We start from the raw sequence: 26587 nt of genomic DNA on the forward strand, positions 1-26587 counted from the left end.
AGGACACCAGGTTCCCATTGAAGGCTGCACTGGGTTCTGCATTAGGCCAGGGTTTCCCACAGTGTCCCGTGAGTGAGTGGGTCCATGTCTACAATCAAACGGGACAGCAAGGTCCCATTTATCTAATGCATGGGACATCTGAGGGTTGAGCGAGACCATGGTGTCCTGCTGTTTGGCCCCAGGCCAGAGATCTGGATGTCTGTCCAAGGCCTGACTGCCGAACTCCTACTTTTCCTACAAAACCCTACCCACATGGCCCTTCCTGCAAGACGAGATCTTGAGCCTCCCTGGCTATTAAGACTCTGCTGTGCAGCCTTCTGTTACTGGACTCAGGGCTATCTTCCCCAGACTAGGGCCTTCTTGAGGACAATCGTGGTGGCTGAGTGGTTGACACTGTCTTCTCTGCATGTAATTGGTCTTCCTGGCGCTTCTGTCCCCTGTGGCTCCCTTGGGAGACTAACACTCAGAGGACAGCTTCTGGTCTGCTGTTACATGGTCCCCATGGGGAGATTGGCTCCACCTGTGCCCCACCCGTCACAGGCAGGGTCTGGGATGGGTCAGACACTGGAAGGCCCTCCCCCTAGGCCATGCATATGGACGTGCCCACACAGTGCCTGGGGTCAGCTGCTGTCCTGAAGTGCCCAGGGAGACACAGAATGGAGGAATCCAGCTGGGTGTGGTGGCTCATGCCTGTAACCCCGGCACTTTGGGAGGAGGAGGTGGTGGGCAGATCACTTAAGGTCAGGAGTTCGACACCAGCCTGGCCAACATGGTGAAATCCTGTCTCTACTAAAAATACAAAAATTAGCTGGGCGCAGTGTCAGGTGCCTGTAATCTCAGCTACACAGGAGGCTGAAGCAGCAGAATCACTTGAACCTGGGAGGCAGAGGTTGCTGTGAGCCGAGATGGTACCTGAGACGGTACCACTGCACTCCAGCCAGGGCGACAGAATAAGACGCCGACTCAAAAAAAAAAAAGAATGGAGGAATCCATTTGTCTAGGGTGCGTTCATGGCCTCCTGCAGGGCTTCTAGGCTGAGCCCACTCCCTTTAGGTGGACCCCAGCATGGCATCCCTTGGATCATCCAGAAGGCTGTCCTACCAAGACTGGCGTCCTCTAGCGATCTTAGTCTCCATTATTAGATCCACAGAAACTCTTGGTCCCAGCCAGGCAGGGTGGCTCATACCTGTAATCCCAGCACTTTTGGAGGCTGAGGTGGGCGGATCATTGGAGGTCAAGAGTTCCAGACCAGCCTGACCAACATGGTGAAACCCCGTCTCTACTAAAAATACGAAAATTAGTTGGGTGCGGTGGCAGGTGTCTGTAATCCCAGCTACTCAGAAGGCTAAGGCAGGAGAATCACTTGAACCAGGGAGGCGGAGGTTGCAGTAAGCCGAGATCATGCCACTGCACTCCAGCCTGGGCAAGAGCAAGACTCTGTCTCAGGAAAAAAAAAAACAAAAAAAACCTCCTGGTGTTCCCCGGCAAGCCTGGCCGAGGACGTGCCGCTGGATGTTGGCCTCTAACTGGAAGGCGACTTGAGGCTCTTGGGGGAGAGAACCCCCATTAAGGGTTCAAACCCTACCCAGAGATCCTAGACAAATCCCTTTTGTGGAGCCTTTTTTTTTTTTTTTTTTCCTTGAGACAGAGTTTCACTCTTGTTGCCCAGGCTGGAATGCAATGGCACGATCTTGGCTCACCGCAACGTCCGCCTCCAGGCTTCAAGTGATTTTCCTGCCTCAGCCACCATAGTAGCTGGGATTACAGGCACGCACCACCACACCCAGCTAATTTTTTTTTTTTTTTTAGTAGAAATGGGGTTTTACCATGTTAGCCAGGCTGGTCTCGAACTCCTGTCCTCAGGTGATTTGCCAGCCTCGGCTTCCCAAAGTGCTGGGATTACAGGAGTGAGCTACAGGGCCCAGCAGGAACCTCATATTTTTTCTCCTCTGGAAATGAAGGAACAATTTTGTGGTGATGGCTGGGTGCAGTGACTCATGCCTGTGATCCCAGTACTTTGGGAGGCCGAGGCAGGAGGATTGCTTGAGCCCACGAGTTTGAGTCCAGCCTAGGCAACATAGAGAGACCCCATCTCTACAAAAAATAAACAAAATTAACCGGGGCGTCATGGTACATGGCTGTGGTCCCAGCTACTCAGGAGGCTGAAGTGGGAGGATTGCTTGAGCCTGAGAGGTTGAGGCTGCAGTGAGCCATGATCGCGCCACTGCACTCCAGCTTGGGCGACAGAGTGAGACACAGTCAAAAACAAAAACAAAAAACTTTTTGTGTGCATGACAACTGAGTGAAATCAGAAGTGTTAAGTAATTATACTCAGTAGGTGTCTAATACATGTTTATTTCACTGGGATGGAGAGCAGGCCCTACTTCCAGGGAACAGGTTGAGATCTGGAGTCTCTATAGGGTCAGAGCTAGAGGGCCCAGAGGAGGAAGACCTGGAAGGCCTTCCTGGAGGAGGAGCTGTCAGAGCTGAGTCCAAAATGAAGAGGCATTTGCAGTCCTGGAGAAAGCTACCCTTGGTAGGGGGAGCTGCAAGAAGAAAGGCTGAGGAGATACCAAGAAAAGCAAGGGACCTGCATCCCCATGCATCCTTCTGCGCATCTGCAGTGGCACTCAGAAGTACACAGAGCCCTCGCTGTCTCCTTGGTCATTGAATTTCTGGATCTGAGTCTTGAGATGCCTCAGTTTACCCTTCAGGTAGTGGCAGCGAGCCTGCTTGTCCAGGAAGCCAGGATCCTAGGCAGGGCGAGACCCGGAAGTCCTTGCAGCAGTCTGCCCTGTGGCCCTCAAGCTGCTCAACCCTCTTTCATTCTCCGAGCCTCATTTTTCTCTCCTTGAAACTGGGCACAGGCAACTGGGTGTGCTGGGCGAGGTGGCTCATGCCTGTAATCCCAGCAGTCTGGGAGGCCGAGGTGGGCGGAACACTTGAGGTCAGGAGTTCTAGACCAGCCTGGCCAACATGGTGAAACCCTGTCTCTACTAAAAATACAAAAATTTGCCAGGCGTGGTGGTGAGCGCCTGTGATCCCAGCTGAGGCAGGAGAACCGCCTGAACCTGGCTGGCTGAGGTTGCAGTGAGCTGAGATCTTACCATTGCACTCCAGCCTGGGCGACAGAGCGAGATTTTGTCTCAAAAACAAAACAAAACAAAACAAAAACCGACACAGGCACCCCAGCCTCACAGAAGTCTCAGGAGTGCAAGACCAAGATATGGGATGCAAGACTCACCATTCGCTTCTTCTCAAACTCCCTCCAAACCCGGGCTGCAACTTGGGCCTCCTTCTGCAAGGGGAGGAGTAGAAAGGGGGTTTAGGGAGAGTTGAACTCAAGGAGGGATGGGGAAACTGAAGCTCAGACACACTAAAGGCCCATCTAGTGGGGACTTCAAGGGCTGACCTAAGCCATGTGTCGTGTGGCGCCCAGCCAACGTGGAGTAGAAAGAGTCCCAGAAATCTGGATCCAGTGGGTGTCCCATAGGCTTGTGTCGGGCCACTCAGAAGGGCTGCGGGGCAGGGCTTTCTCCCCAGTGCTGACCTGGCTTTGGGGTGGGGGCAGGGAGCTCAGCAGGGCCTCCAGCTGCCTGAGCTTTGCCTGTGCACACCCCACCTCCCGCTGGAGCTCCACGAACTCTCCGTACTGGTCCTGGAACACTGCGGCGTAGCGGCTCCGCTCCCTCTCACTGCTCACCGGTGGGTACTTACTACCAGGTTGAAGGGGGTCAGAATGTGAGCGTAAAGAACCCCACCCTTTCCCCCAGTCAGTGTAATTTGCTTTCCTTTGTCCATGCCGGGCCCCCTACTAAAAATGTTCCTTTTCTCCCCGTCTTTTTATTATTATTATTATTTTATTTATTTATTTTTTTTGAGACGGAGTCTCGCTCCGTCGCGCCCAGGCTGGAGTGCCGTGGCCGGATCTCAGCTCACTGCAAGCTCCGCCTCCCGGGTTTACGCCATTCTCCTGCCTCAGCCTCCCGAGTAGCTGGGACTACAGGCGCCCGCCACCTCGCCCGGCTAGTTTTTTTGTATTTTTTAGTAGAGACGGGGTTTCACCGTGTTAGCCAGGATAGTCTCGATCTCCTGACCTCGTGATCCGCCCTCCTCGGCCTCCCAAAGTGCTGGGATTACAGGCGTGAGCCACCGCGCCCCGCCTTTATTATTAGTTTTTGAGATAGAGTCTTGCTGTGTTGCCCAGGCTGGAGTGCAGTGGACAGCTCGCTGCAACCTCCACCTCCCGGGTTCAAGCAATTCTCCCACCTCAGCCTCTTCAGTAGCTGGGATTACAGGCATGTGCCACCATATCCAGCTAATTTTTGTATTTTTAGTAGAGACTAAAAATTAGTAGAGACTAAAAATTTTTAGTAGAGACTAAAATACCATGTTGGCCAGGCTGGTCTCGAACTCCTGACCACAAGTGATCCACTCACCCCACAAGGGATCCTTTTCTTTTTACTCTTTGGTAAACTCTTATTCAACTGTCAAAGCCCCAGCCTCAGTGCCCCTCTCTGATCTCAGGCATGAAGAATCACATGGGGGACACTCACAGCTCATAGTCGGGCACTGGGTGGGGCCTAGGCTTATGCCCCTTAGGGATGGCTCCAATAGGCTTCTTGGCACCCAGGAGAGCCTGGGAGAGCAGCTCATCCTCAAACACAATCTTCCTGGGCTTTGCCTTGTGGGGTCCCGGCTGGGGCTGGCACGGAGGGCGGGGGGCGCTGGTTTTGAGGCCTCCAGGCGCCAGTCCTTGCAGCTGCCACAGGAATCGTGGTTTGGAGTTAAATCGGGGTGTCGGGAAACCGGAGTCCTTCAAACTGGGGGGACTAAATCTTTTGCCTAGAGGCCCGGCCTGGGGACCCCCTCCCGGTCAGGCTCACCGGGGGCCCAGGCCCAGGCGGGTGAGTCTGCAGGTGCCCCCGGGAGCCGCGAGTCTTTGGGGGCTCCCGGGTGGGCATCGGCCTCCGGCAGAAGCAGCTCGCAGGTTTCCGGGCTGATGGGCGGGTCCTGCGGGGGGCGTCGTGTCCCGCGCGCGGCGGGGGTGGTCTGCGGGCGGCCTGTGGGTGGACACGCGGAGAGGACACGCCTGGCGACGCGCACGGAGAAACGACGCGTGGGCAGCACGGCCCGAAAGCAGCCAACTCTGACCCAGCGGGAGCAGAGTTCCCCAGCGCGGCCGCTATTTGCATAGACGCACGCGATTGGTCCGCAGCGACCTCCAGACCCCGCCCACGACTGCGTAACCCAAAAGAGCGCTATGTAAACGAGCTCTGACGTCGCCGCGCAGCCTGGGACCTGCTCTAGTTAACCCCCGCGCTGCCGGAGCCTCGCCCTCTGGGGCACGCGGAGCCCACGGACAACCGCGCCCGAGGAGCTCTCCGGGACCTCCGCCCCACCTGCAAGGCCATCCGGCTGGCTACCGCCCCGGGTCACCTGTCCCAGCGTCTGGAGCTCCGAGCCTGGGTCCGCTGTCAGAGAGGCACTTCCGTCCCGGTTGTGCGTTTACTGCAGGATGGACCCGACCTGCAGGGTCGCTCGGCAGGGCAGTGGGGCGGGGTCTGACGGGAGGGGGCTGGGCCTGACGACCTGGGGGCGGGGCTGACCCGTCTGGGCGTGGCCACTGAAACGCAAATGACTCCAATTCTGACCCCAGCCACCGATGCTGCATGCTGCAACAAACCGAGTTTGCATGAAAAATGTCAGAGTCACGCTCAGGCTGTAGCCAGCATGATCCTTCCCAGCCACTGCAGCTCCGCCTCCCAACTGCTCACCAGCCTCCCGGGAGTAGCTGGGACTACAGGTGCCCGCCAACACGCTCGGCTAATTTTTTCTTTTTTTTTCTTTTTGAGACGAGTCTCGGCTTTGTCACCCAGGCTGGAGTGCAGTGGCGCCATCTCGCTCTCACTGCAGCTCCGGGCCCCTGGTTCCTGCCACCTCCTGCCTCCTAGCCTCCCGGAGTAGCTGGGACCTCACAGGCTCACCACCACGCCTCGCTAATTTTTGTATTTTTAGTAGAGACGGGTTTCAATAGCCAGGATTAGCCCCCACCCTGACCTCGTGATCCTACTCCGCCTGCCTCTCTCAAAGTGCTGGGATTAGGCTTGAGCCACTCACCGCCCTCAAGCAATTTTTTCTATTTTAATAGAGATCTGAGCCATCAGAAGACAGGATGGTTCGACGCCTGATCTGCGGATTTGTCCGCCTCAGCCTTCCAGAAAGTGCTGGGATTACAGGCCTGAGCCACCGTCCGCCTCTGCCAGTACTTTCAAAGCTGAAAATACTGACTACTCAGGCCAGGCGCTGTGGCTCACGCCATAATCCTGCATTTCTGGGAGGCTGAGGTGGGCAGACAGGTCAGGAGTTCACACCAGCCAACAAAGCACAACATAATGACACTCGCCTCTACTACAAAAATTAGCCAGTGTGGCAGGTGCTCAGGGATCCCAGCCACTTGGGAGGCTGAGGCAGGAATCGGCTTCAAACCGAGGCAGAGGCTGCGAGCCAAGATTGGCGCCCAGTGTACTCCACCCGGGTGACAGTTGAGAGATTCTTTGTTCAAAAAAAAAAAAAAAAAAGGTCGGGCGCCGTGAGCCATGCCTGTAATCCCAGCATATTCTTTGTGAGGCCAAGGCGAAGGATCACTCTGGAGGTCGGAGGTTAAGACCAGCCTGACCAACATGGAGAAACCCCTCTACTAAAATACAAAATTAGCCGGGTGGTGCCACGCCCAAATCCCAGCTACTGGGAGGCCAAGGCAGAGAATTGCTTGAACCCGGGAGTCAGTGGAGGCTGCGTGAGCTGTGATCTCTCCATTGCACTCCAGCCTGGGCAAATAAGACGTAAACTATGTCTCAAAACAAACAGAAAAACAAACAGGAAATATTGCCTATTGCATGAGTGAAAAAATTTAGAAACTATTTCATAAGTCTTTTCCTGTTATATCCTGCAAATGTTTTGTTTGTTGATTTTTAGAGGTTCTTCAGGCCAAAAGGGCTCAAGCCTGTAATGCCAGCACTTTAGAGGTGGCCAAGACGGGCGGATCACGGTGTCAGATCGAGACCATCCTGGCTACAGTGGAAAACTCCTGCCCTACTAAAAATAAAAACTGCTTGGCTGCAGGTGGCAGGCTTTGTAGTCCCAGCTACTTGGGAGGCTGAGGCAGGAGAATGGCATAAACCCATGGTGGATGCAGTGAGCTGAGATCTGGCTACTCAGCCCAGCCTGGGCGCAGAGCCAGACCTCGCCCCCAAAAAAAAAAAAAAAAAAAAAAAAGTTCTTCAGATGTCAGCCGGGCAAGGTGGCTTATGCCTGTAATCCCAGCAGTTTCGAAGGCCAAGGTGAGTGGATCACTTGTGGTCAGGAGTTCGAGACCAGCCTGGCCAACATGGTGAAACCCCGTCTCTACTAAAAATACAAAAATTAGCCAGTCATGGTAGCATGCACCTGTAATCCCAGCTACTCAGGAGGCTGAGGCAGGAGAATCACTTGAAACTGGGAGGCGGTGGTTGCAGTGAGCCATGATTGTGCCTCTGTACCACTCCAGCCTGGGCGACAGAGCGAGACTCCAAAAAAAGTTTTTCAAATGTCAAGAAAATTCATGTAGCCAGGCAGTGTATCTTTTTTTATTGCTGCTATAAATGGGATGCTTTAATACATTTTAAAGCTATATACATATATAGTATACAAGAAATGAATTTTAAAATATCCCTAAGTCTCTTGCTAGCTTATAGAATTCTTTTATTGAAATATCTTTAGTCACATTGCTTGGGCCTATCATATATACAGTCATCTGCAAATAATTTTGCCCTCTCATTTCTTATTTTTCTTCTTTTCTTATTTTTCAATCTCATTTCTTTCTTCTTGTTTTAGAGACAAAGTCTCACTCTGCCGCACAGGCTGGAGTGCAGTGGCGCCAACGTAGCTCACTGCAGCCTTGAACTCCTGGGCTCAAGTGATCATTTGCCTCAGCCTCCTGAATAATTGGAGCTACAGGCGCGCACCACCACACCTGGATAATTTTTTTTTTTTTAAGATGGAGTCTTGCTCTGTCTCCCAGGCTGGAGTGCAGTGGTGTGATCTCGGCTCACTGCTACCTCCGCCTCCTGGGTCAAGCAATTCTCCTGCCTCAGCATCTTGAGTAGCTGGGATTACAGGTGCTCGCCACCACATCTGGTTAATTTTTGTTTTTGTTTTTGTTTTTTTTTGAGAGGAAGTCTCACACTGTCGCCCGGGCTGGTATGCAGTGGGGTGATCTCGGCTCACTGCAGCCTCCACCTCTCGGTTTCAAGCGATTCTCCTGCCTCAGCCTCCCGAGTGGCTGGGACTACAGGTGTACACCACCACACCTGGCTAATTTTTGTATTTTCAGTAGAGACGGGTTTTCACCATGTTGGCCAGGCTGGTCTTGAACTCCTGACCTCGTGATCTGCCCATCTCGACCTCCCAAAGTGCTGGGATTACAGGCGTGAGCCACTGTGCCTGGCCTTGCTAGCTTATAGTCTTTATATTTTTATATAAAATATAAATTATTTTTATATTTAAATTATATAAAAATAATTTTTATATTTTTAGTAGAGATAGGGTTCCACCATCTTGGCCAAGCTGATCTCAAACTCCTGACCTCATGATCCACCCGCCTTAGTGTCTCAAAGTGCTGGGATTACAGTCATGAGTTACTGCACCCAGCTGATAATTATTCTTTTTTTGAGATGGAGTCTTGCTTTGTTGCCCAGGGTGGAGTGCAATGGCACGATCGTGGCTCACTGCAACCTCTGCCTCCTGGGTTCAAGCAATTCTCCTGCCTCACCTTTCTGAGTAGCTGGGATTACAGGCACCTGCCACCACGCCCAGCTAATTTTTGTATTTTTTAGTAAAGACAGAGTTTCACCATATTGGCCAGGCTGATCTTGAACTCCTGACCTCAAGTGATCCACCTGCCTCGGCCTTCCAAAGTGCTGAGATGACAGGCGTGAGCCACACCAGGTGGCCTACATCTGGATAATTTTTACATTTTTAAATTTTTATTGGTAGAGATGGGGTCTCGCTATGTTGTCCAGTCAGGTCTTAAACTCCTAGGATCAAGCGGTCCTCCTGCTTCAGCCTCCCAAGTAGTTGTGACTAAAGACATGAGCACCATACCTGGTATTTTATTTATTCTATTTACAGGGTCTTGCTATGTTGTCCAGGCTAGTCTCTATATTCTGGCCTCAAGCAATCCTCCTGCCTCAGCCTTTGGAGTATCTGGGACCACAGGTGTGCACCACCATATTTGGCCCCTTTTATTTTTTTCTTCTAGTTGTGCTGACTACCACCTCAAGACTATGTTAAATTATGGAGGCAGGGTGACTGTGAGCATCCTTCCCTGTTTCATTTCCCCAGGTTTTTTTTTTTTTTTTTTGAGACGGAGTTTCGCTCTTGTTGCCCAGGCTGGAATGCAATGGCGCGATCTTGGCTCACTGCAACCTCCGCCTCCCCACAACCTCCGCCTCCCAGGTTCAAGCCATTCTCCTGCCTCGGCCTCCCTAGTAGCTGGGTTTACAGGCACGCGCCACCACGCCAGGCTAATTTTGTATTTTTAGTAGAGACAGGGTTTCTCCATGTTGATCAGGCTGGTCTCGAACTCCAAACCTCACGTGATCCGCCTGCCTCGGCCTCCCAAAGTGCTGGGATTACAGGCGTGACCCACCGCGCCCAGGCTTGTTTTTGTTTTTTAAGCCAGAGTCTCACTCTTTTACCCAGGCTGGAGTGCAATGGTGTGATCTCGGCTCACTGCAACCTCTGCCTCCCAGGTTCAAGTGATTCTCCTGCCTCAGCCTCCTGAGTAGCTGGGATTACAGCCACGTGCCACCATGCCTGTCTAATTTTTGTATTTTTGGTAGAGACAAGGTTTCACTATGTTGGCCAGGCCGGTGTCGAACTCCTGACCTCAAGTGATCTACCTCTTTCGGCCTCCCAAAGTGCCGGCGTTACAGGTGGCGTTAGCCACTGTGCCTGGCCTATTCCTCATTTTGATGGCAGAAATTTTGGGTATTTGCCTATTAAAGTCGACGCTTCCTTTGGCTTGAAATTGTTCAGTGAAGTGAGGAACATCTCCATCTATTTCCTTTCTTTTCAAATTAGGAGCCTTTGGGTAATGGAGGCTAAACAGTACAATTTGTCATTTCAGCATCTGTGATTTTGTTTTCTGAGGCATTAATGTACTGCCTTTTGCTGTTGTTGTTGTTGTTTGAGACAGGGTCTTGCTCTGTCGCTCAGGCTGGAGTGTAGTGGTGTGATCACAGCTCACTGCATCCTCGAACTCCTGGACTCAAGCCATTCTCCTGTCTCAGCCTCCCAAGTAGCTGGGAGTATTTTTTGTAGAGATGGGGTTTTACCATGTTGTCCAGACTGGCCTCAAACTCCTGAGCTCAAGCAGTCCTCCCACCTTGGCCTCCCACAGTGCTGGCATTACAAGGCGTGAGCCACGGTGCCCCAGCCAATGTGGTTTTCTAATAAGGAATCATCCCTGTGTCTCAGGCATAAACTTCCTGTCTTCTTTTTTTTTTTTTTTTTTTTTGAGTAGGGGTCTCACTCTGTCACCCAGGCTGGAGTGCAGTGCTGCATGATCACTGCTCACTGTAGCCTCCAATCCCTGGGCCCAAGGGTTCCTTCTGCCTCAGACTCGCCAGTAGCTAGGATTATAGGTGTGAGTCACCATGCCTGGCTCAGTCTCTTTCTTATGATCTACTTTTTTTTTTTTTTTTTGAGATGGAGTCTCGCTCTTGTTGCCCAGGCTGGAGTGCAGTGGCCGGATCTCAGCTCACTGCAAGCTCCGCCTCCTGGGTTTCACGCCATTCTCCTCAGCCTCCCGTGTAGCTGGGACTACAGGTGCCGCCCTCGCCCGGCCCCTGGATTTTTGTATTTTTGAAGTAGAGGCGGGGTTTCCACCGTGTTAGCCAGGATGGTCTTTCGATCTCTGACCTCGTGATCAGCCCGTCCTGCGGCCTCCCAAAGTGCTGGGATTACAGGCGTGAGCCACCGTGCCCGGCCTTGATCTACTTTTTAAAAGCTGCCAGTAGCACTTTTAAAAATCTCTACTTGGGCCGAGCACAGTGGCTTATGCTGTAATCCCAGCACTTTGTGAGGCCAAGGCAGGAGGATTGCTTGAAGCTAGGAGGTCGAGGCTGCAGTGAGCTATGATTGCACCACTGCACTCTAGCCTGGACCACAGAGTGAGACCCTGTCTCAAAAAAAAAAAAAAAAAAAAAAAAAATCCCTACCTAATGATTTTACTCACTGTGTGATGGGGTCCATTGGGTGGGGGTCCACTGGGCACCTCCGAGGGTCTCCACAATGCCGTCATGCTGCCATGGGGCAGACACCCCAAGCCCTTGTCACCAAGCCCCTCAGCTGCTCCCTTACAGGCTGTTCCCTGTCTGGAGCTGGTGTGAGAGCAGGGCTCAGGACCCCAGAATTCCTACTCCATGACCCTTTTCAGGACCCCTACTCTAGTACCCACCCAGTTCTCCTTTGAAATGGTCAGACTATGACCTGGGGCGGGCAGGGTCTCCAGGGAGCGCTGGGCACGGCCCATGTGTGTTTGTCGAGTGACTGTGTGAGGGATCTGTAGTGTCCCAAGAGCTGGGGCTGCAGTGTGGCTGAGCTGTGTCCTCGAATTATTGCCTTCAATTTCAGGGAAGACCTAGTGTTGAGACCCCCTCCTCCAGGCTGAGCTCCTGTCATTACCCCACTCCTCCTGGACCCTCCAAGCCCCTGTCCTACCCTTTGGCCTCACTCTGGCCTCACATTGCTGAAGGCATTGAGTTTGGCTGTGAGTCTGCTAATCGGAGGCTCCTAGGGCCTCCTGGGCCTGGGCCTCGTCCATTATGGGGTAGGCTCCAGAGGAACATGGGCGGAGGGAGAGTTTGATGGGTTACCACCCGCCAGCCTGACTTTTTCTGTTTTTTTTTTTTTGCAATAGAGTCTTGCTCTGTTGCTCAGGTTGGAGTACAGTACCGCGATCTTGGCTCGCTGCAACCTCCACCTCCTGCGTTCAAGCGATTCTCGTGCCTAAGCCTCCCAAGTAGCTGGGACTACAGGCATGTGCCACCATGCCCGCCTGAGTTTTGTATTTTTTGGTAGAGACGGGTTTTCACCACGTTGGCCAGGCTGGTCTCGAACTCCTGGCCTCAAGTGATCCACCTGCCTTGGCCTCCCAAAGTGCTGGGATTCCAGGCGTGAGCCCCCGCATCTGGCGCTGAGGTTCTTCTTTCCCTGCTCACACACTCTCTGTGGCTCTTCAGGGACCTCCAAAGACCCTCCCATCTCATTGCCCACCCTGAAAGGCATTGCTGGATGGGGACAGGGGACAGAAGGAAGACAGACAAGGTGGGCGGGGGTCTTTATTTGAGTTTGGGCATGATTCGAATGAAGAGGATCATACTGATGAAGATGAAGCAGACGATAATGAGCATGGCCCAGAGGAACCAGTTGACTGACTTCTGTGTGTGCTGCTCCAGCCGCTCTGACTCCGTCTTCAGCTTCTCCAGGTTCTGGTCTGCCATTTTCAGTGAGTGTGACAGGGTCTGTGGGGAAGGTGGAAAGGGTGTCAACAGGACTGGGGCCTGAATAGCTTCTCTCTACTTCCCTGGGGCTGGCCTGCACCTCTTGTCGCTTGCTGGTGCTGTGCCCTCTGCAGGGAATGCCATTTTTGCCTTCTACAAAACTCCTATTCATCCCACAAAGCCCCAGCCACCATGCTCCTGTGCTGGGAAGCCTTCTCTGATGCCCCAGGGCAGAGGCTGGAGAGCTCCCCCAGTCTCCACACCTGGTTGTCCTTCTTGATGACACTCTGGGCGGCCAGCGTATTGGTCTTGAGGCTCCGGGCCAGTCCTAGCATCTCTTCCGCCAGCTTTTCCTGGAGATTCTGATGTCGCTGCAGGACGAGGTCTAGCTCAGCTGCCGACTGCTTCTCACTCACTGGCTGGGACCCTGCCACTCCACTGATCTCACACATGGTGGGAGGAGGGCATGAGAGATGGAGTGGGAAAGAGGAGAAGACCAATACATTTTCTTGTTTTTTTTTTTTTTGAGACAGCGTCTCGCTCTGTCGCCCAGGCTGGAGCGCAATGGCGTGATCTCAGCTCACTGCAACCTCCACCTCCTGGGTTCAAGCGATTCTCCTCCCTCAGCCTCCTGAGTAGCTAGGATTACAGGGACCCGCCACCACACCCAGCTAATTTTTTTATATTTTTAATAGAGACGAGGTTTCACCATGTTGGCCAGGATGGTCTCAATCTCTTGACCTCGTGATCCGCTCGCCTGAGCCTCCCAAAGTGCTGGGATTACAGGCATGAGCCACCGCGCCCGGCCGACCAACACATTTTCAAAGCAAGCCAAAGGTCATGGCTTCAGCCACAGCCCTGCGTGGGACTCAGTTTCCCCTCCTCTGCTTTGACTTTTTTTTTTTTTGGGACAGAATTTCGCCCTTGTCACCCAGGCTGGAGTGCAATGGCACCATCTCAGCTAACTGCAACCTCTGCCACCCGGGTTCAAGCGATTCTCTTGCCTCAGCCTCCCAAGTAGCTGGGATGACAGGTGCCCGCCACCACACCTGGCTAATTTGGTGTTTTTAGTAGAGATGGGGTTTCACCATATTGGTCAGACTGGTCTCAAACTCCTGACTTCAGGTGATCCACCCGCCTTGGCCTCCCAAAGTGCTGGGATTACAGGCGTGAGCCACTGCATCCAGCTCTTTTTTTTTTTTTTTTTTTTTTGAGACTGAGTTTCACTCTGTTGCCCAGGCTGGAGTGCAATGGCACCATCTCGGCCCACTGCAACTTCCGCCTGTCGGGTTCAAGAGATTCCCCTGCCTCAGCCTCCTGAGTAGCTGGGACTACAGGCGCATGCCACCATACCCGGCTAATTTTTTGTATTTTTAGTAGAGACAGGGTTTTGCCATGTTGGCCAGGCTGGTCTTGAACTCCTCGCCTCAGGTGATCCGCCTGCCTCAGTTTCCCAAAGTGTTGGGATCATGGGCGTGTGCCACTGCGTCTGGCCTACTTTGACTTCTGCGAAGAGCATCCACAGAAGCGGCTTCTGGTTGGTTTAGATCCTTGTGGTAGTGCCTCAGTGGTCCAGGGTTTGGCCAGTGCCACCCCGTCCCTGCCGCACCACCCAATTGCCACTACTGCCCCAGGGCCACAGACACTCACGTTCTCTTCCTTACGTCCATCTCAGGCTCTGAAAGCAAAACAGGCCAAGCAAAAAGGCAAGTGTTGGTTTCCTGTTTCCGGCATCCTAACCATTGCCTGTGCTGGGCCTACTGTTTGGAATGTTGTTTCCTCATCTTGTCTGCTGCCCCGTTGGCTTCTGACCATGATGGAATACCCCCTCTTCTAGGAGAGTCTCCTTACTCCTGTCTCGGTTCCCTCAGACCCCAGGTCCCTCCGTCCAGCCTAGCCTTGGTCCCATAGGCTGAGCGTGCCTAGCTTTAACAAATTTATCTATTTGCTTATTTTTGAGATAGAGTCTTTCTCTGTCAACCACGCTGGAGTGCACTGGCGCGATCTCAGCTCACTGCAACCTCCCCCTCCCAGCCTCAAGCAATCCTCCTGCCTCAGCCCCCCAAATAGCTGGGACTATAGGTGTGCGTCACCACGCCTGGCTAATTTTTTTCCTTTTTTTTTTTTTTTTGAGACGGAGTCTTGCTGTGTCACCCTGGCTGGAGTGCAGTGGTGTGATCTCAGCTCATTGCAACCTCCACCTCCTGGGTTCAAGCAATTCTCCTGCCTCAGCCTCCTGAGGAGCTGGGACTACAGACAGGCGGCACTGCATCCGGCTAAGTTCTGTATTTTTAGTAGAGACAAGGTTTGGTCATGTTGGCCAGGTTGGTCTCAAACTCCTGACCTCAGGTGATCCACCTGCCTCAGCCTCCCAAATTGCCGGGATTACAGGTGTGAGCCACTGTGCCCGGCAGGAGTGCCTAGCTCTGTTTCCTCTCGGGGCCATTTCCTCTGTCCTGGCTCTTCCTCCACGTGTAATTTGGTGATGCTGCTGTTGGAGTCAGGCTGGGCATGGAGGCCCCAGGGCAGCAAGGATGTATGTCTTGTCCTAGGCAGCTGGCCCTCAAGTCCTGTTGTGTTCATGGTGACTCACCTGCAGAGTCCTGTGGAAAGAAGTAAGTGGCATGAGACTGGGCGCAGTGGCTCACTCCCAGCACTTTGGGAGGCCGAGGTGGGCAGGTCACCTGAGGTCAGGAGTTCGAGACCAGCCTGGCCAACGTAATGAAACCCCATCTCTACTAAAAATACAAAAAATTAGCCAGGTGTGGTAGGGGTGCCTGTGATTCCAGTGGCTCAGGAGGCTGAGGCAGAAGAATCTCTTGAACCCAGGAGGCGGAGGTTGCAGTGAGCCGAGATCGCCCCACTGCACTCCAGCCTCGGCAACAAGAGTGAATCTCCATCTCAAAAAAAAAAAAAAAAAAAAAGTAAATGCCATGAAGTCACCCCCCTTGTCTTGTTCCCAAACCTGTCCCTTCTGATCTCAACCTTTTCACCTTCAGTCAGGACATGGGGAAATCCCATGACCTCTGAGCCTGTTTCCTCTACTATAAACTGGTAACAACCACTCATATATATATATTTTTTGAGATGGAGTTTTGCTCTTATTGCCCAGGCTGGAGTGCAATGGCTCAATCTTGGCTCACCGCTACCTCTGCCTCCCAGGTTCAAGCGATTCTCCTGCCTCAGCCTCTTGAGTAGCTGGGATTACAGGCATGCGCCACCATGCCCAGCTAATTTTGTATTTTTAGTAAAGACGGGGTTTCTCCATGTTGGTCAGGCTGGTCTCTAACTCGCGACCTCAAATGATCTGCCCGCCTTGGCCTCCAAAGTGCTGGGATTACAGGCGTGAGCTGCCGCACCCCGCCACAACAACTCATATTTTAAAAGATGGAGCTGATCCACATAAAGTGCTCAGAAAGGAACTTGTCATCTTCTTTTACAGCTGAAGAAACTTTCGTGTCTTGTAAGTTGCAAGCCAGGACTCAAACCCTGCTCTTGGGCCAACTCTGGGGCTTAACCAGACACGTTCCATTTTTGCCTTGTACCAAATTTGCTATTCATCTAGCAAAGCCTTAGCCACAGTGCCCCTCCGTTGGGCGGCCTTGTGTGATGACCGAAGGAAGTGATTGCTGGACCCCTTCAGAGCCCCTGTATCTGACAGTATTGTGGTTCCGGCTGCCTGCAGGCTGCCTGCCCCGTCCCTGTCCAAGGGGTTCCCAGGGACCAGGGAAGGAGCCCTACCGTGCCTAGTAGCTCACTCCGCATCTCGCTGGTGTACCGCGCCCGTGACTGCAGATGCACCGTCTTTGTGGCGGGCACTCGCTCTCTGGCTGTGGTTGGCACACGGCCAGGGGCCAGGAACTGGTTGGCCAGTGCTTTCTCTGAGGAGGAGGTCTGCAGAAATGTGGGAAGAGAAGTCACTGGAGGCGCAGGTCCTGGGGACGAAAGTGAGCGGTGATGGGGGCTCAGGGGGAGGGGCACCCCTTCTCACCAGCTTCTCGGCTTGCAGCATCCCCTTCAGAAAATCCACCTTCCAGGAATATTCATTGATCACCTCAGAGGCCGGTTTGCTGGGAGGTAGGAAGAAGAAAAAGAAAACCTGTCCATGGTCCCCAGCTCAGGGAAGGGTCCCAGCTGGGACAGCGGTACTGGGATGTCCCAGAATAGCCACGTGCTGATGTGAAAGCGGTAAGGCTGCCTGCACTCACCTCGCGTGGACCTTCAGGGCCTGCAACATGTCCTCCAGGGCTCCCACGTACTGGGGAGGAAAAGTGGATTGTCACCCGGGGGTCGTTCCCACGTCCTGCTCACGGGAGTGGGGGGCGGGGCCGACAAATGGGAGGGGTCAAGCGCAAAGGAGGCGGGGCCAGTGGGGGAGGGGCGGAGTCCCAGGGACGGGGGCGGAAGCTACAGGTAGACGTGGCGGGACTGACCGGAAAGGGCGCTGCCCGAGAGGCTACTGGGGCAGGGGAGTCCGGCTAGGTGGCTTCCAACCCTAGGAACCACCCCCCGGGAGTCGGACTCTACGCGGCAGTGCGAGATCCCCTTACCTTCTCCAGGCGCCACTCGTCCGGGTCCCGTTTCTCCGCTGCCATCGCCTCGCAGCGGGATAGTAGCCGCACCAGGTTCAGCTCCAGCCTCGAAGCCGCCATTATCGCCCGGCCCTACCCCGCCCCTTCCGCCGGCGCCATGTTAATAGAGGGCGGAAGTGCCTTCAAGTGGCCTTCCGGGCGGATGTTTCGCCTGCTCCAGTTCGCTGGCCCATCTTTGTTTGGAGCAGAAGTAATACCTTGTTTTGAGGCGGGGCGCTGGGCCGGGCGCGCTGCCTCAGGGCTGTAATGCCAGCATTTTAGGAGGCGGAGTTGGGAAAGGATTGCTTGAAGCCAGGAGTTCGAGGCCAGCCCGGGCAATATAGCGCGACCCTACCTCTATTTAAAAAAAAATAGGAGAGGCGCCACCCCATTCTTTCTTACTCAGGCGAATCACTTCCTTTTCTTCGAGAGCGTGTTAACCCTTCGGGAATGATAGGACGACCGGGGTCTTCGGGTGTCAGACCCCCCTGCACTGTGCCCTCTTGTTCTGTTTTGCTTGCTCAAAATACCTCCCCCCACCCCACTGCTACCTGGATTCTTCCCAGTCGGAGCTGTTTCACCTCCACGAGCCCTTCCCGATTTCTCTTGTAGGAGGGGCTCTAGCCTGGAATTCAGGAATCCAAGGCTTCCCCCACCTCAGCGGGGCTCATCTGTATTGTGGTTATGAGCTTCCAGGTCACAGCTCCAGCTCTGATTCCATCCCCGGCCCTGGGCGAGTTTAACTTTTCTTGATCCGTTTCTTCCCCCGGGAAATGTACAGTGTGACAGTACCTGCCTCAAGGGTGATATGGGGCAGCTCTGCCTCAGAGTGAGCAAGGTGGGGCTGGGTCCCCCCTAACGCCCAGACCCCCGTGGAGAGAACCCCTTCCCAGCCTACCTCATTACCTGGAAGCTGAGTACCCCTATGCCTGCAGTGCCACTCTTCTGGAGTGAGAGGATGAGGGTGGGGGCTTCACAGGGACCAGGGCCTGGCATGCAGCCCTCGTGTTTTCCCATACCTTAGATCATCTGTACCTTGGTCACACCAGTGGGCCTGATGTCCTTGAAAAATACCATAGACGGATGGGCGCAGTGGCTCACGCCTGTAATCCCAGCACTTAGGGAGGCTGAGGCAGGTGATCAACTGAGGTCAGGAGTTTGAGACCAGCCTGGCCAACATGGTGAAACCCCGTCTCGAGTAAAAATACAAAAATTAGCCGGGTGTGATGGTGGGTGCCTGTGATCCCAGCTACTTGGGAAGCTGAGGCAGGCGAATCGCTTGAATCCAGGAGGCAGATGTTGCAGTGAGCCAAGATCACGCCATTGCACTCCAGCTTGGGCAACAGAGCAAGAATCCATCTAAAAAAAAAAAAAAAAAAAAAAAAAGAAAGAAAAATACAATGGAGGGCTGGGTGTGGTGGCTCATGCCTGCAATCCCAGCACTTTGGGAGGGTGAGGTGGGTGGATCACTGGAGGTCAGGAGTTTGGAGCAGCCTGGCCAACATGGTGAAACCCTGTCTATCAAAAAATACAAAAATTAGCCAGGCGTGGTGGTGCACACCTGTAATCTCAGCTACTCGGCAGGCTGAGGCAGGAGAATCGCTTGAACCTGGGAGGTGGAGGCTGCAGTGGGCTGAGATCGTGCGAACTGCACTCCCGCCTGGGCGACAGAGACCATGTTTCAAAAAAACAAACAAAGAAACAAAAAAACCCCACAACCATGGAGACCAAACCCAGGGCCCATCAAAGGGGCCTCTAGAGGCTGGCAGGGCAGAGTCTAAATCCCAGCCATGCCCCTCCCAGCTGTGTGGCCTTGGACAAGCCCCTCAACCTCTGGCATGTGCAGTCTGGACTTGGGTTCTTCAGGGCCCCCCAACCAACACCAGCCAGCCAGTGCCCACAACTCCCATCTGATGGCAGCCTGGGAGCCCATCTGTTCCTGTCCTGCTGGGCCCACCGGGAACTGGCCACCTCTGATGGATGGGTGGTGGCTGCAGCTGACATTTAGGCTCCAGAGGCTGGGCACTGAAACAGGGAGGCCAGAGAGGGCTCCCAGGACAGCAGGTGCTCCTCGCCAAGTGAGGCTCTGCTGGGAGCTCCATTTGCTGGAGGGTCAAGACAGATCTTTGAGGACAGTGTTCCACCATACCCTGCACCCTTCTTGGCTGAGGCCACAGGGCAGACCCCCACCCCCCGGCCCTGCTCTTCCAAGCCCGATCCCACATGAGCAGGCATCCCAGGCACACACTTCTCAGGCACTTTTTATTTCACGCCCGTGCAGAGGGCCCTTTGTCCCAGGTTTGTGGCCATGTGTCCAGGTGTCTGGGGGGGTGGGCCAAGCCTGAGAGAGGAGGGCCCCGCTCCAGAGATCCCCAGGTTGTCCCTGTTGACCTGTAGGGAGGTCTGACTTCAGGCATTGCCCTCCTGGTCCGTGAGCAGTCCTGAGTCACTGGCTCCTGTTCTGTCACACGGGGTGGGTAGTGCCAAAAGCAGCCAGCCTCCTGCAGCCCTTGGCGTCCGGAAGAGTGACAGCCACATTCAAGTCTCCCTGGCATGTGAGGTCTGTGGTGCCCCTGACTCATGTCCTGGCTCCAGCCAATAGCCTAGACCCCCATGGAAGGTTCCAGCACGTCCTCACATGCACATTGGCCAGGTGGCTGTCTCCCGGCGACATGTGTCAGACGGGCACGGGTCAGGTGGCCCAAGTGTCCAAAACTCTCATGGAAGGTCCCAGCCCACTGGCCACCCCAAGCCAACCATAGCAGGGGTCTGAGCCTCAGACGCGCAGGGGCCTAGTGGCCTCCGCTCTGACAGCTCAAGTCCAGGTTATAAGGGAGACGGGCAGCGTTAATAGAAAACTTTGTACATACACATATAAAAAACCATTTGGTCTTCCATTAAGGCTGTTACAGTTTAAAGTTACGTAAACCACGTACAAAGAAACGGTTAAACGTACAAAAGGGGAGTGGGGAGATGTGAGGCTGCAGGCGGAGATGTGGCGCTCCCCGCAGGTGCGTCGGTGATTTGGGGGCTGGGTGCGAGGGGGGCCTGGCTCCAGCCGGCCTCTCCCTGCCTTGACTCTGCACTTGGGGCCGGTGCCCACCTCACGTCGCTCTTGAGCTTTTGATTCTGGATCCTTCTCTGAGGGCCGAACACTAGCTCTGCAGCTCTGGCGCCCAGCTCCAGTGCAGGGGCCGTCCTCGGACATGCAGACTTTGTCAGCTGTGGCCCTCAGCCATTGGCCTGGCCCGAGGTGGGGGGCAGGCAGTACTTTGGGGGGTCCGAGTACCTTCGCTTGGCCCCAGGTGGCTGGCCATCCTCTTCTAGGGGCTCCAGGGCGCCCTGCGTTGGCAGGTGTACCCCGGGCGTGACGTACACGGAATGTACCTGGTCCGGGCGGCGGGCAGGTGGCTCCCGGCGCCGCACTGGGGCAGCCACCTCCCGGGCACCCGGTGCCCAGCAAGGCAGGTGGGAGGGCAGGCCTGGTGGGAGCTTGATGTTGGCCGTGGGCATGATGGGGGTCCGCCGGGGGGTCTTCACTCTGACCGTTACGAAGGACGACGGCCTTCGTCGTGGAGGGGCAGCCACGGTGGGGAGGGGGCTCGGGGCGGGCGCGCCGGGGCAAGGGAGAGCAGGCGCAGGGGGCCCTTTTGAGAGACAGATGGCAGGGTTACTGCAGCTTCAGGGCCGGCAGTCGGAGGACCCTCGCCCTGGGGCCTGCTGGGATGGATGGGAAGGAGAAAAGCAGACGCTACCTTAATACTGACCTTCCGAGGCCCCCCGCCCGGCCCGCTCCTCCAGCAGGCTCTCGGTGCTGGCCGACGTTTCCGAGTCCAGGTTCTCCTCGTCTGAGCCCCTTGGGTCCAGCTCCGGCAGCCGATAGGTGATGTCCTCCCTGGAGGAAAAAGCGTCGTGGTGTCCAAAGCCACTCCACCAAAAGTGCCAGGCCAGTGTGGAACAGAGCAGGCCGTCCTGCTCCTAGATGTAACTCCATGTCCCCAACCTCCCCCCACCCCAAGCAAGAAGATTGCTTGAGCCCAGGAGTTTGAACCCAGCCTGGGCAACATAGGCAGACTCTGTTCTACAAAAAGTAAATAAATTAGGCAGGCGTGGTGATGTGCACCTGTGGTTCCAGCTACTGGGGAGGCTGAGGTGGGAGGACCCCTTGAGCCTAAGCGATTGTGGCTGCAGTGGACCGTGATCGCATCACTACAATCCAGCCTGGGTGACAGAGCAAGACCCTGTCTCCGAAATAAAGGCCGAGTATGGTGGCTCACACCTGTAATCCCAACACTTTGGGAGGCCAAGGTGGGGGATCACTTGAGGTCAGGAGTTCAAGACCAGCCTAGCCAATGTGCTGAAACCCTGTCTCTGCTAAAAACACAAAATTAGCTGGGTGTGGTGGTGGGCACCTGTAGTCCCAGTTACTTGGAGGCTAAGGCAGAGAATCGCTTGAACCTGGGAGGCGGAGGTTGCAGCGAGCCGAGATCGCACCACTGCACTCCAGCTGGGTGACAAAGCGAGACTCCGTTTCAAAAAAAAAAAAAAAAAGTGTTGTTTGCTCAGTATCAGGGATGACAGGACCAAACCTGGCGAGGCCAAGCGGACCACCAGGGATGGAACCTGCGCTCTAGCTTGCCCTAAACATGGAGGACTGAGGGAGGGGACCGGGCCACTTGCTTCTCCTCCTTGATGGACTGGATCCGTTCAATGAGAATCTCTTTTTCCCGGTCCTCATCGCCACCGGCTGCCTCCTCCTCCAGCAGCACCTCCAGCTCCTCCCCCTGGCTGTCCCGGGCCTTGGGGCTCTTGTTCTGAAACGAAGAAGCAAGGGGTCTGACTGACTCCTCCGAGTGGGCGAGGTTAGTGCCAGAGGTGTGAGCAGGTCCCAGGTTAGTTCTGATGTGGATGCGCTGGGCTCTTAGTGAGACTTCTCTAGGAATCCCACGGGACAGAGTGGTGGTCGTGTGGCCGATTAGTCATCCTGAGCACAGAAGGTCAGCAGGCAAGGGGCCTCCCCAGCATGCACTTCTGGAAGGTTAGGACAGGCTCCGTCTATCCTACGAGGGGCCCGGGGCCCCAGGGAACTCCAGCATGCACCGCACCGGGAGACATGCACTGCGGGCCCACCGGACGCGTACATACCAGGACCCCCTCATAGGGAGACGAAAACCCCAGTTTGAGAGGCCATAGCTGGGAGAGAGATGAACACAGGGTGACCACATGGGCCAAGACAGACACAGGCATGAGCTGGGGATACATCCAATGACCAGTACCAAGACAGGGGGTCCCTGGTTCCCACAGGAGCCCAGAGCCGGTTCCCCACTAATGCACCCCTGCACTGTGGGGCTGATTCTTCTGCTCTGGGATCATTTCCCGGGGGCAGAGGGCCCAGGTCAGAAGGGACAAGGCTGGACTGATGACCTGAACCACCAGCAAGTGGGAAACTGGTCCCCCACCTGCCTCACCTAGAGGGACACAATTGGAGTGAGGCTGAGCGAGGACCATCGTCTTTTGTTCAAGGCAGTAAGTCTGCCCCTGCCTGCAAGGCCCGGTGGCCCCAGCCAGGCTGGTTATGGCTGTGGCCAAGGGTGTGGTAGGAGTGGGCGGGGAACTGGAAAGGGAGGCCCCGCCCGGCTACCCGAGACTACATCCACTACCCAGTCCCATCCTCGGCATGGGAGGTCCCGCCCACCCAAGGCCCCCCCCCCACCAAGACCCCGCCCACCAACCTTCCCAGCAACAAAGCCACGCCAAAGGCCCTGCCCAGCACCAGACCCCGCCCACCAAAGAGGCCCCGCCCCCGCGATCACTCGTACTCACAGCATTTTGTCGGAGGAGCGAAAGCCTGCGGAAGGCGATGCTCTCTGCAGCCTCCAGTTGGCTGATCTCCTCCATCTTCACTTTGTATTTCCTCATCTGCTCCTTGATCAGCATCTCCACGCACCTACAGAGAAGGCCCACGGGAGGAAGTGACTCAGTTACCGCCCCGGGCACATTTGAGGTCCAGGAGTTGGTACCTGGGGGGCAGTGGCTGAGGCTCAGAGACCAAGCAGTGCCTGGGACACGGCTGTGAAGGCTCCCATGCTGTGTGACCTTTGGCAGCTCACTCCACCTCTCTGAGCCTGAGTCTCCTGTCTCTGCACGCCTCCTTGTTTGAAGGAGGGTCAGAGTGAACTGAAGCCCCTAGTCACCAGCAGGGTGGGGATTATCCTGCCTCCCAGAGAAGTCCAAGCTGCTGGGAAGTTTGTCCCAGGGGCAGCAGGCAGATGGCCCCAGGGGCTGCAGACATGTGCTCTGACCCACAGTATGCCCACTTGGTGGTCAAGGCCAGCCTGGTGGTGTCAGTATCAGAGGGACTCAGCTCGGAGTGGTCAGAACCAGAGGGACTCAGTTTGGGTGAGCTCCCTGGTGCAACCTGCAGGAGCTGCTTCTTGTTCCTTATCCTCCCATGATAGGCCGCTTTATAGCAGAGAGAGGAGTCCACTACCATTCGCCTATCATCCAGCCTTTGCTAAAAGTTCTGTTTTAGTACAATGGGGTGTGCTCATCAAAGCACATTCAGAAAGACACAACTGGTGGGACCACTGCCATCTGGATAGTTGCTTTTTTTTTTTGAGATGGAGTCTCGCTCTGTCACCCAGGCTGGAGTGCAGTGGCGTGATCTCGGCTCACTGCAACCTCCACCTCCTGGGTTCAAGCAGTTATCCTGCCTCAGCCTCCTAAGCAGCTGGGATTACAGGTGCCTGCCACCACACCTATCTAGTTTATATATGTAATTTCTTAAAATGTTCTTTTTGAGACGGAGTCTCACTCTGTTGCCCAGCTGGAGTGCAGTGGTGCAATCTCAGCTCACTGTAACCTCCGCCTCCTGGTAGCTGGCATTATAGGCACATGCCACCAGGCTCAGCTAATTTTTGTATTTTTTCTTCCTTTTTTTGAGACAGAGTTTCGCTCTTGTTGCCCAGGCTAGAATGCAATGGTGTGACCTCGGCTCACTGCAACCTCCACCTCCTGGGTTCAAGTGATTCTCCTGCCTCAGCCTCCCAGGTAGCTGGGATTACAAGCATGCGCCACCACGCCTGGCTAATTTTGTATGTTTAGTAGAGACGGGATTTCTCCATGTTGGTCAGGCTGGTCTCGAATTACTGACCTCAGGTGATCCGCCCGTCTCTGCCTCCCAAAGTGCTGCATTACAGGCGTGGGTCAACTTGCCTAACTTAAGTTTTGTATTTTTAATAGAGATGGGGTTTCACCATGTTGGCCAGGCTCGTCTTGAACTCCTGGCCTCAAAGGATCCACCCACCTTGGCCTCTCAAAGTGCTGGGATTACAGGCGTGAACCACCATGCCTGGCCTAATTTTTAAATTTTCTGTAGAGACAAAAATTTAAATTTTTATATTTAAATAAAAATTTAAAATTTCAGAATTTTTTGTAGGGTCTCACTATGTTGCCCAGGCTGGTCTCAAACTCCTGGCCTCAAGTGATCCTCTTGCCTTGGCCTCCCAAAGTAGCTGGGATTACAGGTGTGAACCACTGCACTCGGCTCTGGACTTTTCTTACACATTTATTTACACAGAGATGGATGGAGTTGTCGTGGGGTCCCGGGGCAGGGCGGGCACTCACGTGGTAATCTTGAGGACATCCTTCATGCTGGTCAGGGGGTCCGAGTTGTCAGGGCAGCGCAGGAGGCAGGGTGCAAAGATAATGGCCAGGGCCCCGGGCGACATGCGGTTGACATCCTCGAGCAGGGCCACCCTGCACAGTCACTGGCAGTTAGAGGATGGCTACGGCTGAGGGAGGGAGGTCCCAGGGAGCCCCGAGACTGAACTTCTGAGCCCCGGGGGTGCCTGTTAGGAAAGCAGTGCCGCAGCCCAGCACCGCAAGATGCTTCTGCAGCACAGAGAGGTACCTCAACGGACCCGGGCGGCCCAGCAGCCTGGCACCCTCCCCGAACCCACAACAGCGGTCTGCATCCTGGTTCGAAACCACCACAGAATGCCAGCTCGGGTCTCCCTGGGAAATGCTGCCTCGGGGGTTCCCAGTGCGACCCTAACCCCACAGAGGGCAGGTGGGGAGGCACTTGCTTGACGAGGTGGAAGATGAGTCTCTCCAGGGAGTTGTGGTTGGCCTCTGGAAGGTGCTCCAGGACGCCATAGATGGCAGCCAGCTGCTCCTGCTTCTCTGGCAGCTCTGCAAGCAGTGGGGTTTGAGGGCGTCAGCTCCCAAGGGTCCCCAAGGTGCCTGTTGTCCCCACCAACACGACCTGAGATGCACGGGTGCCATCCACCCTGTGGTGCCCACGCAAGAATGGATGGCTACAGAGGTGTCCTGGCCCCACCCCAAACTGAGAACCCGGTTTGGCTGGGCCGACTGCTTCGGGCCTCAGTTTCTCAGCTTGTGGACCGGGTGGTCCTGCCTCCTGGGCTGGTTACAGCAAGCGCTGTACCCTGGCCATGGCCACCTGCGGGCGGGGCTCACCAACGGCTCGGAGGAAGTCGCCGTACTGTGCGAAGGTCATGAGGGGCTCAGGCAGCTCCCGCAGCCACTGCTTCAGCACCCCCGTGATGGCATGGATGGGGAAATTCTCCAGCTTGACTGCTGTGGGGTCTGTGGGGTGAGTGGGGTGGGACTGGTGAGTGGCACACTGGTGAGACGGCTGCGCCTGGGGCCTGGCACTGCGCCCACCTGCCCACAGTGCCCACCTGTCTGCAGCGCCTGCCGGAGCTCCCGAGTGCGGTTGGCGGCGCCCGACTTGCGGTAGAGGCCCTCGGTGTACAGGCCGTGCATCTCCACGTGTTCCAGGAGCTTCTCCAGCACAATGGGCACTGAGGCCTTGTCGCTGGTCAGGCTGTCCACGCACACACCGAAGTGGCCCGGCTCAGCGCCTGGCTCGCCCTGCAGTGCCAGGTGTCGGGGGGTCAGGTCTGGGCCTGGCTGTCTTCCTCTCCAGCTGTCTCTGGGGGCCTGTCCCTCCTGGTCCCGCACAAGGCCCTCGGGGCTTCCTCTGCTGTTCTGTCCCTCCCTGTCTCCTTCTGCATAGTTGTTGGGGGTGTGGGGCTGCAGAGGTCAAGGCCAGTGTGGCAGCCACTGGGCAGGGGCTTCCTTTGTAGGCTACCCAAGGCATGGGTGGTCCTTCGTGGGGAGAGAGCTATAACCTGGCCCCCACAGCCGCCTCACAGAAGTAGACCCTGACTCTTGTTGCACCCCTACCACCCAGGACCCCATCCTGATGCACAGAGTTGGGGGGCCTCCCTCTACATGGCTCAGGACTCTCTCGGGAGCAAGGATGAGCAGGGCTGGGGGAGCTGAGACACACACACAGGCCTGGGCCCTGCCTGGGGGCCTCAAGGGGTTTGGACAGAACCAGGGACAATGGTGTGTTCTGCAGAACCAGAGGCCACAGCTGCCCCCTGCTGGCTGCTCAATGCTTCGCTTGGCCCTCACATCAAGCACCACCTCCCGGTG

General features: G+C 55.3%; 3 protein-coding genes across 5 annotated transcripts in view; all 3 read right to left on the bottom strand.

Moving 5' to 3' along the window:
- Positions 1-2335: 2335 nt before the first annotated feature.
- On the bottom strand, positions 2336-5554 carry OCEL1 (occludin/ELL domain containing 1). Of its 3 annotated transcripts, none has more exons than XM_031659785.1 (6): positions 5440-5554; positions 4887-5063; positions 4557-4762; positions 3551-3716; positions 3245-3298; positions 2336-2753 (listed from the first exon to the last, which is right to left on the bottom strand). In XM_031659785.1, exons 2-6 carry the CDS (start codon positions 4962-4964, stop codon positions 2631-2633), a joined length of 627 nt encoding a protein of 208 aa, XP_031515645.1. In that variant the 5' UTR covers positions 4965-5063; positions 5440-5554; the 3' UTR covers positions 2336-2630. The 3 variants fall into 3 exon arrangements, with proteins under 3 accessions (XP_031515645.1, XP_003915173.1, XP_031515644.1); XM_003915124.5 differs by having other exon boundaries at positions 5403-5543; XM_031659784.1 differs by having other exon boundaries at positions 4887-5546.
- Positions 5555-12370: 6816 nt separating this feature from the next.
- On the bottom strand, positions 12371-17262 carry USE1 (unconventional SNARE in the ER 1). The gene is made up of 8 exons (XM_003915123.5): positions 17099-17262; positions 16757-16806; positions 16540-16618; positions 16290-16442; positions 15142-15151; positions 14199-14226; positions 12812-12986; positions 12371-12569 (listed from the first exon to the last, which is right to left on the bottom strand). The coding sequence occupies exons 1-8, from the start codon at positions 17198-17200 to the stop codon at positions 12387-12389; spliced, it is 780 nt and encodes a 259-aa protein (XP_003915172.1). The 5' UTR covers positions 17201-17262; the 3' UTR covers positions 12371-12386.
- A 2100-nt stretch (positions 17263-19362) lies between these two features.
- MYO9B (myosin IXB) overlaps positions 19363-26587 on the bottom strand; it is a 137318-nt gene continuing 130093 nt past the window's right edge. Inside the window, 10 exon segments of the mRNA XM_017952277.3 lie at positions 19363-20358; positions 20360-20766; positions 20887-21014; positions 21800-21933; positions 22265-22312; positions 22943-23066; positions 24746-24877; positions 25207-25312; positions 25601-25729; positions 25825-26017. Coding sequence (XP_017807766.3) covers positions 20338-20358; positions 20360-20766; positions 20887-21014; positions 21800-21933; positions 22265-22312; positions 22943-23066; positions 24746-24877; positions 25207-25312; positions 25601-25729; positions 25825-26017 — 1422 coding nt within the window. The 3' untranslated portion in view covers positions 19363-20337.

Source organism: Papio anubis, chromosome 20 (assembly GCF_008728515.1).
Source record: "Papio anubis isolate 15944 chromosome 20, Panubis1.0, whole genome shotgun sequence".
Classification (NCBI taxonomy): Eukaryota; Metazoa; Chordata; class Mammalia; order Primates; family Cercopithecidae; genus Papio; species Papio anubis.

Bases quoted from the DNA above. Each gene is read 5' to 3' on its own strand.
- OCEL1 (XM_031659784.1), bottom strand. From the start codon at position 5,195: ATGCAAATAGCGGCCGCGCTGGGGAACTCTGCTCCCGCTGGGTCAGAG. The intron at 4,763-4,886 runs GTGAGCCTGACC...TTCCTGTGGCAG, and splicing joins CGCCTGGGCCTGGGCCCCCG to CTGCAAGGACTGGCGCCTGG. The intron at 2,754-3,244 runs GTGAGTCTTGCA...CGCCCTGCCTAG, and splicing joins AGTTTGAGAAGAAGCGAATG to GATCCTGGCTTCCTGGACAA.
- USE1 (XM_003915123.5), bottom strand. From the start codon at position 17,200: ATGGCGGCTTCGAGGCTGGAGCTGAACCTGGTGCGGCTACTATCCCGC. The intron at 16,619-16,756 runs GTGAGTGCAGGC...CCTACCTCCCAG, and splicing joins GCCCTGAAGGTCCACGCGAG to CAAACCGGCCTCTGAGGTGA. The intron at 16,443-16,539 runs GTGAGAAGGGGT...ACATTTCTGCAG, and splicing joins TGCTGCAAGCCGAGAAGCTG to ACCTCCTCCTCAGAGAAAGC.